Source organism: Terrapene carolina, unplaced genomic scaffold (assembly GCF_002925995.2).
Source record: "Terrapene carolina triunguis isolate 2854851 unplaced genomic scaffold, T_m_triunguis-2.0 Scaffold66, whole genome shotgun sequence".
NCBI lineage: Eukaryota > Metazoa > Chordata > Testudines > Emydidae > Terrapene > Terrapene triunguis.
Genome location: NW_020664417.1, coordinates 75,035,669 through 75,048,612, shown reverse-complemented (window position 1 = coordinate 75,048,612; position 12,944 = coordinate 75,035,669). Strand labels below are relative to the sequence as shown.

The window sequence follows — 12,944 nt, the reverse complement described above, 5'->3', positions numbered from 1 at the left end:
AGGATTCTGAGTAGAAGGGCAGTTAGAGAGGTGATGGAAGGCTGGCAGTTCTAGGGAGCTGTGAAATTTGCAGGACATGGTCTGTAGTGTATAGTAGTAGTGATATGTGCCTGCAGGTGGAGGAATAGAGGGTCTGGATAGGTAGGCATTAATATTTACTTCTCATTTATTTGCTTTTGTGGGGAGATTTGTCAGGTATATTGTGCGTAGCAACCTTAAGTGCTTTGCAATGAAATTTTCTGTTTATTAGTTTCCTAGGTTTTTTTAATGCTTGAAAGGGAGTGGGAAAGCCAAACCTGTGTGGTAGTAGAAATGCAGCAATCCTGTTGTAGGCTAAAATCTGACATAAATGGGTAGTTACTGAAAGCGAGTTGGCGGCCTACCCCAGTCAGTCAGGTTTGGATTGTCTAGTTCTCATCAATCAGATTTGCATTTGCACCAGTTCTAGTTAGCACACCTCTCGAAAAAGTTTTATGTGGACAGTGTTCAGTACAAACTAGGATGACAAGGAAAAATTTCAGCAAGCGCCCTATTTCAAAGACTTCCTATTAACATTCTGAAGAGAAATCAAGTATGTATGGTTTGTATGAAGTACATAAATAATCCAGATATCATATAAACTAACCCTGTGTGATATTTTAGAGGGAAAAAAGGAATGTATATCCCATTTTAAGCCCCGTTAGAACACAACCCTAACTATGTAGTTGCTACAAGTCACCTGCAAAGTGTGTTCACAGAATAAATGGAAATACAATATATTTAATAGGCTTCATTTTAAATGGTCACATATTTACAAATCACATTTCTATAGGAAGTTTTTTTTTTTAAAAACCTGCTATTATTGCAACTAACTTTTTCAAAAACAAGAGTTGGGTTTTTTTTTTTTTTTTTTAACTTTTGCACTTGACAATACTTTGTACAGTCAGTTCCCCTTGTTTGTGTAGGTCTTTCTTACAGTAAGGGAGGAAAGACACTAAGAATAGGAACATGGAATGTAAAACCACAAAAATTAACAGGGTGATATAAGGGCAATTGAAACAAAAAAAGCCTACTTTAAAAAAATGGACTGGATTTCAATTTGATTCTGTCTCTAAACAATTAGCATTCAGATTAACAGTAGGCTGACATTAGTACTTCCTGTGGGTTTGACATAGTGATGAGTACACAAGAACAAAACCAGTATTAAAACCAGGTCTAAAGTAGGCTGCTTGTCCTATGCTTGTAAAAAATAAGTTCTTCATCATGAAACCAGAATATGCAGAAGTCACACTGCAGTATTCAAAATTGACAACTGTTGCAAAGAAATCCAATCCATTCTTTTCCTTTTTTTAAACAAAGATTACGAAATTGAATTTTATTGAGTTTCACACAAGATGCACTTATAAAATTGGTACAGAATGTCATTTAACAGATGAAAATCATTCCAAGCTTCCTTTAGCAACTGTTAAATAACTGAAAAATTCGCAGACGATCTGAATTGAATTTGAATGTGTAAATTTCTCAAGGAGCATAAAATACACCCAAAATAAAAGCATTTTAGACTCTCCTCTCCCCCTCACCCCAGCCATTTCAATTGATTCTGGACACTACTGCAGCTGCTGTTGGTGGGGGAGCAGAAGGGGCAGCAAGAGGCTCCCTTTAGAGCAGATGATGTTGACTTGTATAGTAAAGCCATTTTTCATGACAACTTCACATTCTGATCTGTTTCATAACATTATTTCTGTACATTTCTCTGTTCTGTCATATTAATACAACTCTGCAGATTTTAGGAATTCTTCCACATTTCCTATTCATAAATCAAACATTAAACTTTGGCTTTTAAACTCCAATAGATTACAAATTAGTTAATAAAAGAAATCCTGTGGTTTGTTCATCACTGAAATATCTGTATCATATCAAAAAACCAAAATAAAATTCCAAGGGAAATAATTTAGCAGACATCAACTTAAATCTTTTGAAAGGTTTTGAGAGAGAAAATAGAGGTTAATGTTACATTTTAACAGCAAATGTAGGATTCATCACTGGATGAAAGATTGTCTTTTGATTCACTTCTCTAGCCTAGTTACTGAGCTGAAATGCAGTTCATTCTTGAGGGATTCAACATGCCTTTCATCAATTCCCCCAACCTTGCCACACACACCAGAAATTAAGATGCATTATACTTCATAAAACCAAGCGTTTCATAACAAAGCTATTCATAGCTACTTAAGTTTGCTTAAAATCCATCAATTAAAATGGACACTTCTGATTTTCTGTATAATTATTCTATGGGCAATTTTTCCAGCTAAGTTAATATATAGATGCCATTTTTATCAACTTGTTTAAACCAAAATGTAGTGAGTAATTATTTCTTCCATTGCATTGGAATTATCTGGAATTAATGCAACACTGGTGTTGCTGGCTGCAGTTCACACTACCTTTTCTCAATATAAAGAAGTGTCACTTGGTAACAAAATGCTTCCCATTGCAAAAAACAAGCCTCAGCTTTTTTTAAAAAAAGCCTTTCATATAGCATTTATAAATGTATATAGTTTGCCTTGCAGAACACATTGTAATTGAACAGAATAATGATGAAGCTGAGTTTGCCCAGTTATGTGGAACCTTCACTGTATTTCTTTGTATTTGTGATCCATTTCCGTCGCTGGTTTAGATTTTAGATAAAATACTATGCAGTAGGTCTTTCATTTAAGATACTGTAGTATTTTATTCTGATTAGTTCTGATACATCTTCAAAGATTTTTCTGGTGACAAGAATAATTATCTTGACTTACTGTTTAATCTACCAGTGCTTTTTTATGTGTTCACTGATAAGTACAAGTTTTGAAATCTGCAGCTGTTTATGAAAACAACATGAGACTGGAAAGATGAGCTTCCTATTAAAGTTGTCACATATTTCCAGGTATATCCTTATACTGGAGAGACCTTGATGAAAAATGATATGTTCTGGAAGCATGGTTTCAAAAAGCAAAACAGGATTTTGATTTTTTCAGTCTATTTCCAAGACAGCGATACTGTAGCTCTGCCAAATAGACAAGAGACTCTCACAGTCCATTATACTTTCCAAAGAGCCAAGTTAAAGATTTCTGTTACTTGATCTGACCAGCTACCAAGCCTAGTTACTTGTAAAAATTAATATCTGTTTGCCATTAATAATTTAAGTTTTTAAATAAATATTTAAGTGCCTTTTTTGGCAACTGTCCATTCTGGTAGCATTTGCTGTCCCAACAGCTCAGTATCCTAAGCACATCTATTCAGAAAACTTAGTCAATTCTGTTTCCACAAATAGTAAACCTGTCTATCTCCAACAAATCTTTCTTTGAAGATCTGTGTTTTAATTCTGAATTGTCTTGGCTTATATCTTTATCTTCTCCATCAGGAGTCGTCAGGAATTGATCAGAGTTGCTTGTCACAAGTAAAGACGTAGGATTTTCCTTCTGATGTACAGGCTGATTGGTAACTGATGCAGAGAAACTTTCGTCTGTGGGAATTCCTGTTGGAAGAGCAGAAAATCAGAATTTAAAAAAAATGTGTTAATTGTATAAGCACATCAATGAATCTGAAATTGACAGATCTGTCCATCATCAAAGCTGCATTGAGAGCTGAGAAAGTTAGCCATGCGAACAATAAAAGTAGTACAAAATAAATGAACCAGTTTTGGAAACCAGATACTTCTGAATATCCTGTCAAACCACTTCACTTTTTGTTACCACTGCAATTAGGAACCTAGAATGCTTACTAATGCAATAAAATATTGTGTATGAATTTCCATTAATGTTGTGATACAAATCCAGCAAAATAAAGAAGTCCAGGAAAGCCAGGAATATACCATATGTCATCCAATATTAAAGAACAATGGGATGCAATAAAACAAGCAGATAAAGGTCATGATCATTGTGGCATGTTACAGAAAGCCATATGGTATGTTTCTGATTTACTTGCCTGTTTTTGATGGTTTGTGTAATAAGTTTGTTTTCTCCATCCATCCCATCTGAAGCCAGTTGAAATGATCCCAATCAACAGTAGTAACAGATCTGATTTCTGTGAAAGAATCTACCTATGTTACCAGTGACAGGATTGTATCCCTAACTAATCTGCATAGGAAAGCTGGATGCCCTAAGTTTTATCCCATGGAGAAGGTTCAGATACGGTAAAATAATTAATGTGTGTATTTTTATAGCATTGGATCCCTAAATAACTATGAACCGCCTGATTTGTCAGGATTCCTTCTTTTTGTTCCATAGAACTGAACATTGGGTTTATTAATACAATTTTAAAAAGGCAGTTATGTATGAACACTTAACACATTTCTATGCTGTATTAAAATATAAATTTTGAAACAGCTGAAAATGCATGATTTTCCCCATCCCAAAGAGCGACAAGTTATTTTTTCCCTCCTCTTAGAAACAAGATAACTAACATATTTTAAGGGAGTTTTTGAAAAACATCTGGCTTGGTTTGAGAAGCTGTTGTAAGACCCAGCCAAGAGAACATTATCTGACAAAAGTAATAAACATCAAAATAGGGGTTTACAACAGAAATATTGCAGCAATGTGTAAGACCATATCATTACTAGTTCCAGACAACTACTTTATAAAGCAGCTTCTCTATCATATCACCTCTTCCAGTCATTTGTATATTTTTTAGGAAAATAAGCAATCTTTGGAGTAATTTAATAAGTCCTGTGTAAGTAAAACATACTGCACCCACCAGGGAAGAACAATCATAACAAGGTTCAATGTAGAGCTTCAATATGTAGGTAGGTATCTTTCCATTGAACAATTTCCAGAGGAAGCCACTGTTCAATTTAAAAATTACCACCAGTCTAATTAGTGAGCTTATTCTTCAAGAGTAGTTTCAAACTTTACCCAGGGTAATTGCAACTGTGTACATTCCTATGAGAAAGGTGCAAATTCTCAGGAAAATAAACTACCCTGATACTATAGGCTGAAGGAAAGTAGGTTAGATGAATTCATTGACACCAGTGATTATATTGCTAGCAATAGATGCTGTGCTGTTCAAGCCTATAATTGGGACACAGGGATTAATCAATAATGCAGAATTCTGCAATAATAATGAATAGACAGGAGTGAAGGCAAGCTAGAAAAATTCTTACATATGATCTGGCTTTACAGGGAAACAATTGTTAAGAGTCACTGTATTTATAAAACGAAGTGATGGCATTGAAGAATTAAGCTTCTTCCACCTTTGAGGATTTTATAGAAGCCGAGAATATTTTTTAAGTGACATTCATAGAACTATATAGGTCTCTGCTTCTTATAAAATTGTGTCATTTGAGGCATAAGCTCTCTGCTGGACTGACCTGGTAAGCTTACTGCTGCTTCAGCTAAAAATAGTCTTCAGGGTGTATTTACTGGGAACTGTTGGTAAGTTTTAATGGTCAACCCTTAAAACACGAATTATTAAGTCCCACATCAAAATGAAGTATTAAAATATTTTATAATTTAAGAAAAAATTAGTACTGTAATACTGCAACATTTTCTAGTGAAAGCGTGGAAAAAGCATCCAGACCTACTGTATGTAAGTTTTTTCACCATATAACCAAAACCACCAATGTTATGGATTTAAGCCATTTTAAAATAAATGTATGCACTAAGTTCACCTCAATGTGATTTGACACAGTTGAGATATAGGGTTTTATAACTGAAATGCTGACAGACTCTTAACTCTACTATTGCTGGCGAGACACTACGATGTCTAATAAACACCTTACATTTCATGCTGTTCAAGTCTTTGGCAAACAGAGTAGAACACAATAAAGCCTCACTGTTAAATTCTCAGGGGCTTCCACTGGATTCTTCCCAGAGATGATATACACTCCAACTTTGTTGATCAGAACAGTGAAGGTTTCTGTTTTCCCCCATATTATGTCAAAGAGGGATATAAAAAAACTAATACACCATTACAATTATCTATTAGTAACAGAGGTTTTTTTAACACTGATGTTAAAGGTGCTATATATAAACTGCAGAAGACTAAGAAAACCACCTTATATACTACAAAACAAAAAACAAGGAGGCAAATCTCAGACTAGGAGAATTAACATTAATCTCACTTAGAGAATGAAAAGCTGCCTGAAATCTTCCTATCTTCATTACAATTTTAAGTAATTGTACCTGCTGCATGTCATATTTTGCCTGCATTTCTGTAAGAATTCAATGGAACATTCCTTATGAAACGACAATATTGTCAGAGCTCAAGCCAAATGTGAAATATCAGCATTTACAAGAAGGTGCTCCTCTAAATGCGCACAGACATGCACACAAAGTCAGTACTAGTCCTCATTTTGCTTCCCTACCTCCTTTCCCATACCCTGGTGGAATTTTATTGTAGTGGAGAATATTTACGTCTGTGAAGGATGAAGCACTGAATAATGGAAAATAATTATTTTGTTTACAGAACTGTGCTCCAGCTGCTAGGTGTATGCTCACAGTCCTTACATGTGAACCAAAGCATAGTTATCATGTGGTACAGTTTGTGGTAAAGGTACTGTTGAACAGCAGAGAGGGGAACAGCTGACTGAATATTAAATTTAATCTGGAAACAGTTTCCTTTTCACTGATCATCAGAACAAGCAGTTAAACTTACCTTGAGGAGATTTAAATTTGCTTTGGGGTTTGCTGAGTGGTTTGCCTGGGGTGCTAGTAGGGGGAGGATTGAACAACTTCTCTTCCATTTTTGCCTCCTTTACATATTGGCATGACTTGCCCAACAACACAATGCTGTTAAGGACTTTTAGTGAAATTAACCTGAAAGATAAAAGGGTACATTTACATATTTGCATTAGTGGATGTTCATATAAAAACAAGTATCAGAGGGGTAGCCGTGTTAGTCTGAATCTGTAAAAAGCAACAGAGGGTCCCTGTGGCACCTTTAAGACTAACAGAAGTATTGGAGCATAAGCTTTCGTGGGTGAATGCCCACTTCATCAGACGCAAGACATATAAAAACAGTTTCATGTATGGTTTCTGCTGTTTGGAAGGGATTTAATTTGTTAGCTAATCCTTCCAACTGTAAGGCTCTTTCTTATGGCCTATAGACATACGCCCCCCACCCCCCAAAAAAAGCAGCACACTAATTTGGTTTCAGGCTCAATGTTTTAACGTAAAGAGTTTCATAGGGTAAAAATATCAAATGTTGCTAGAAGTCATTTGGATCCTAATATTAGTATTTTAGTTACTTAATATCAGTGTTTACTTCATGGAGCAGCTATGGGAATTTCAGTAAATTTTCAATACATTCGGTATTTAAACATCTACTTTGAAGAGCATATCAAAAATAACAGCAGGTCTGTGATAGCTTTGAAGCATCTCTAATAATAATAATAATGCACACTATGTGGAGCTCTCAAACTTTGAACAACCATGGGCCACATAAGGAGTTCAAAGACTACACCTAATTTCCATAAAATGACCAAATTGCAGTAGCCCACAGCTTTAATACTGAGGTGTGTGGTCCAGAGAGTCTACAAGTTCCATCATGCAATATTCCATTTCTATTTGAGAAGCCAGGCTGGGAGTAACATGACCCAGTAGATAGTGGACACCTAAATTCTTTTCCTGCCTCTGCCACTGATTTGCTGTGTGAACTTCGGCACGTCACTTTAGTTCTCTCTACCTCAGTTTTCCCATCTGTAAAATGGGAAAGAGGCTTTTCTACCTTTGTAAAGTGCTTTGAGATTTATAGATGAAAAGCACTTTATAAAAGCTAATTACTACTACTACTACTGACAGAACATCAAATGCTAGGATCTTAAATATTTTTAGACTACGTCTCCATATTGAAGATGAAGGCAGCTGTGATTTAGAGCTTTGATTTACAGGCTAGTTTGATGGTTCTATGCTATTCTGGGCTCAGAATTCGGGTCTCCTGAACTTGTTTCTCACTCAAGGAGCTGCAAGAGTACCTTTTATTTCTCTCATTAGATAGCCCTGCAGCAGTTGTGATAGAGTTTGGATGGAGCCCTATATCCCTGCTCAACATTAGGATAGTAAATAGGTAGAGAAGAATGTGGGAACCCACTGATTATGGAAATCTTAATAGACATTGTGATGATAATCTAAATGCAGAAAAAGTGAATGTTTTCAAATTAAAAGCCTTAGAGCAGGTCTGATTTGTGCATTATAAAAAGACCAAAGTATACTTCAGTAGCAACTCAACTATCTCACAATGCATTAACACAAATCATGTCAAAAAGAAAAATGTAGCATACAACATTTCTCTCTCAAATGTAATAAATTTTCCTATAAAAGTAAGTCTCTTAGAGGTATAGGAGGATATGCAGAGCAGACAATCTTCAGTATTTAAAAAGGAACCTCTCACTTTGGTACCCAAGTACCACAAACTAGACGAAATTAGATTCCCCCAGGTCTGTAACTGTGGTTCTATAAGGTCCCTTCTATTAGGGTAAGAGAACAGGGTGATGTCGTGATGGGCGTCTGCTATAGACCACCAGACCAGGAGTATGAGGTAGACTAGGCTTTTTTTTGGGGCAACTAACAGAAGTTTGCAGATCACAGGCCCTCATTCTCATAAGGGACTTCAAACACCCTGACATCTGCTGGGAGAGCAATACAGAAGTGCACAGACAATCCAGGAAGTTTTTGGAGAGTGTTGGGGACAACTTCCTGGTGCAAGTGCTGGAAGAACCAACTAGGGGCCGTGCTCCTCTTGACCTACTGCTCACGAACAGGGAAGAATTGGTAGCGGAAGTAGAAGTGGATGGCAACCTGCACAGCAGTGACCATGAGATGGTAGAGTTCAGGATCCTGCCAAAAGGAAGGAAGGAAGGAGAGCTGCAGAATACAGACCCTGGACTTCAGACTGACTCCCTCAGGGCACTGATCCCAGGGGATCTTGCCTAATATGAGGGGGAAAGGAGTCCAGGAGAGCTGGCTGTATTTTAAAAAAGTCTTATTGAGGGCACAGGAACAAATCATCCCGATGTGAAGAAAGAATAGCAAATATGGCAGGCGATCAGCTTGGCTTAACAGAAAAATCTTTGGTGAGCTTAAACACAAAAAGGAAGCATACAAGAAGTGGAAACTTGGACAGATGACTAGGGAGGAGTATAAAAATATTGCTCGAGCATGTAAGGGTGTAATCAGGAAGGCCAAAGCACAATTGGAGTTGCAGCTAGCAAGGGACGTGAAGGGTAACAAGAAGGGTTTCTACAGGTATGTTAGCAACAAGGTGGTCAGGGAAAAGTGTGGGACCCTTATTGAATGGGGGAGGCAACCTAGTGACAGATTATGTGGAAAAAGCTGAAGAACTCAATTTTTTTTTGCCTAGGTCTTCACAGACAAAGTCAGCTCCCAGACTACTGCACTGGGCAGCAAAGTATGGGGAGGAGGTGAGCAGTCCTCAGTGGTGAAAGAACAGGTTAAAGACTATTTAGAAAAGCTGGACATGCACAAGTCCATTGGTCTGGATCTAATGCATCCGAGTGTGCTGAGGGAGTTGGCTGATGTGATTGCAGAGCCACTGGCCATTATCTTTGAAAACTCATGGTGATCGGGGGAGGTCCTCATCTCAGTCCCTGGAAAAATCACGGAGCAGGTCCTCAAGGAATCCATTTGAAGCAGTTAGACTCATAGACTTTAAGGTCAGAAGGGACCATTATGATCATCTAGTCTGACCTCCTGCATGATGCAGGCCACAAAAGCTGACCCACCCACTCCTGGAATAATTCTCTCCCTTGACTCAGCTGTTGAAGTCCTCAAATCATGATTTAAAGACTTCAAGTTGCAGAGACTCCTCCAGCAAGCGACCCCTGCCCCATGCTGCGGAGGAAGGCGAAAAACCTCCAGGGCCTCTGCCAATCTACCCTGGAGGAAAATTCCTTCCCGACCCCAAATATGGCGATCAGCAGAACCCCGAGCATGCGGGCAAGATTCTCCAGCCAGACCCTCATTGACCATTGTTACTAATTACCAGCAGTGGCACGTTATTGACCTATTGACTAAAATCACGTTATCCCATCAAGGAGGAGAGGAAGGTGATCAGGAACAATCAATATGGATTCACCAAGGGCGAGTCATGCCTGACCAACATGATTGCCTTCTATGATGAGATAAGTGGCTTTGTGGATATGGGGAAAGCGGTGGACGTAATATATCTTGACCTTAGCAAAGCTTTTGATACGGGCTTCCACAGTGTTCTTGCCAGCAAGTATGGATTGGATGAATGGATTATAAGGTGGATAGAAAGCTGGCTAGATCGTTGAGCTCGAAGGGTAGTGATCAATGGCTCGATGTCTAGTTAGCAGCTGGTATCAAGCGGAGTGCCCCAGGGGTTGGTCCTGAGGCCGGTTTTGTTCAACATCTTCTTTAATGATCTGGATGATGGGATGGATTGCACCCTCAGCAAGTTCGCGGATGACACTGAGCTGGGGAGAGAGGTAGGTACACTGGGGCATAGGGATAGGGTCCAGAGTGACCTATCCAAATTGATGGATTGGGCCAAAAGAAATCTGATGAGGTTCAACAAGGACAAGTGTAGAGTCCTGCACTTAGGACGGAAGAATCCCATGCGCTGCTACAGGCTGGGGACCGAATGGCTAAGCGGCAGTTCTGCAGAAAAGGACCTGGGGATTACAGTGGACGAGAAGCTGGATATGAGTTAACAGTGTGCCCTTGTTGCATATTGGGTTGCATTAATAGGAGCATTGCCAGCAAATGGAAGGAAGTGATTATTCCCTTCTATTCGGCACTGGTGAGGCCACATCTGGAGTATTGTGTCCAGTTTTGGGCCCCTCACTACAGAAAGGATGTGGACAAATTGAAGAGAGTCCAGTGGAGGGCAAAGAAAATGATTAGGGGGCTGGGACACATGACTTATGAGGAGAGGCTGAGGGAACTGGGCTTATTTAGTCTGCAGAAGAGAGGAGTCGGGGGGATTTGATAGCAGCCTTCAACTACCTGAAAGGGGGGGCGGGTCCAAAGAGAATGGAGCTAGGCCGTTCTCAGTGGTAGCAGATGACAGAACAAGAAGCAATGGTCTCAAGTTGCAGTGGGGGAGGTCTAGGTTGGATATTAGGAAAAATTATTTCACTAGGAGGGTGGTGAAGCACTGGAATGGGTTACCTAGGGAGGTGGTGGAATCTCCATCCTTAGAGGTTTTTAAGGCCCGGCTTGACAAAGCCCTGGCTGGTATGATTTAGTTGGTCCTGCTTTGAGCAGGGGGTTGGACTAGATGACCTCCTGAGGTCTCTTTGGCCCTAATCTTCTATGATAATAGTTTTTCTTTCTACGAAGACATGTTTTCTTTCCCCACACCACCTTTCCAAAAAGGCCTTCAGGAGTTTTTTCCAAAACAAGATACTTTCACAGATATGTACTATTATTTCAAAAAATGAAGGTTTCATGGCCTAATCCAATTCAATGAGAGTTGGATCAGGATGTTGGTGGGTTACAACTCACTCATCTGATGTATTAATACCAGATTTTCGTCATGGATTACATAAGAGCTTCCAAAAAAATTTCTGTCACAGGGCTTTGGGTTTCTAACTACTGGGAGGGCAGAAGTGGGTCAGATTAGTTTACTGTGAACAGCTCAAAATCATAAAATTAAACCAAAACACAAATTACAAATATTAGGCAAGACTTAATATTTTTGATTACATTTAATAATGTAACTTAATAAAGAATTATTGTTGCACCCCATCAAAACAATTTCCTCCTTATTTTAATCTAAATCCTTTGTGATAAAATCTTAAAGCTTTATCTAGGCAGTGTTTCTCACATCTGTATTATACCTAAATTCTCTCACATTGCAGATAATTCCACTTATGTAGATTATAATTACAGACACTGAAAGCAGTGTGCAGAACTTGGAATTACTCAGAGGATTTAGGAGATGTACTAATTCTAAACCTGAGATCACAGCAAAAGAATAAGGTCCATTCTCACTTTGAAATTCATATAGTATGACAAAATCTAATCTAAAACTAAATCCAAAGAAGAAACAGGTCACAGCTGTCTTAATTCATATATACTTAACACATCACTATAGACTCTGTCTCCTGCCATTTTGAAGGTCAATGTCCCATTTGGAGCAGAACTGGTGAGTTGGAGTCAGGTGTTTTATTGGTGTAATTTTTTTATTTACAAAATGTGCACAGGCCCTGTTTCTTTGAATTGGGGTGGTAACAAACAACACACAGACAACTCCCTTCCTGCAGAAACCTCAGACCAGGCACTTCTGCCCTGGACCCAGGATTCCTGCACTTTGTTTCTCTCTAAGGCCATACCCAAGTCTTACTGCTCAACACAGAGGGTATGTCTTTGAGTATGTCTACACAGCAAAGAAAAACCAGTGTCTGGCCTGTGCCAGCTGACTTGGGCTCTTGATCTGTGGGGCTGTTTCACTGCTGTGTAGACTTCCGGGCTTGGGCTGAAGCCTGAGCTCTGGGACCCTCCCACCTCGCAGGGTCCTAGAGCCCGGGCTCCAGCCCGAGCCGAGATGTCTACACAGCAGTGAAACGGCTCCGCAGCCTGAGCCCTAATTGGCTGATACAGGCCAGCTATGGGTTTCTCTTTGCTGTGTAGAAATGCCCTTTGTGACCCTGGGAGCCCTTCAACGCCAGCTGGCTGAGGGGTCTCACCCCATACTGTAACTCACATCAGGCCTGACACACATACTGCATCAACACACTGTTGTCATAATATATATCTAAAAAGTGACACATAAATTATATATAAACTGGTGACACGCAGGTCCTGGAAATCATTGTATGATGCACGTATGGGTTGGGTACAAAGTTATAGATTTGTGTTGGAAATGTGTACTTAAAATATGTCTTGGAAGACAGGGCATAAAACTCAGTCTGCCCTAGACAAAGGAATGTGTATTCACCAGTCTGATTGGCTTGGTTACCAGCAGAAGACAATGGAAGTACATTTACATATAAGGTAAACAAAGCCATC

At 39.0% G+C, this 12,944-nt stretch overlaps 1 protein-coding gene across 2 annotated transcripts in view; it reads right to left on the bottom strand.

Annotated features, from left to right (window-relative positions):
- Positions 1–1,775: 1,775 nt before the first annotated feature.
- Positions 1,776–12,944, bottom strand: part of TAPT1 (transmembrane anterior posterior transformation 1) — a 91,203-nt gene continuing 80,034 nt past the window's right edge. For both annotated transcript variants that reach the window (XM_024208611.2, XM_024208612.2), the window contains 2 exons: positions 6,607–6,767; positions 1,776–3,490 (listed from right to left, as the gene is read on the bottom strand). In XM_024208611.2, coding sequence (XP_024064379.1) covers positions 3,261–3,490; positions 6,607–6,767 — 391 coding nt within the window. In that variant the 3' untranslated portion in view covers positions 1,776–3,260. The remainder of the gene's footprint in view (positions 3,491–6,606; positions 6,768–12,944) is intronic.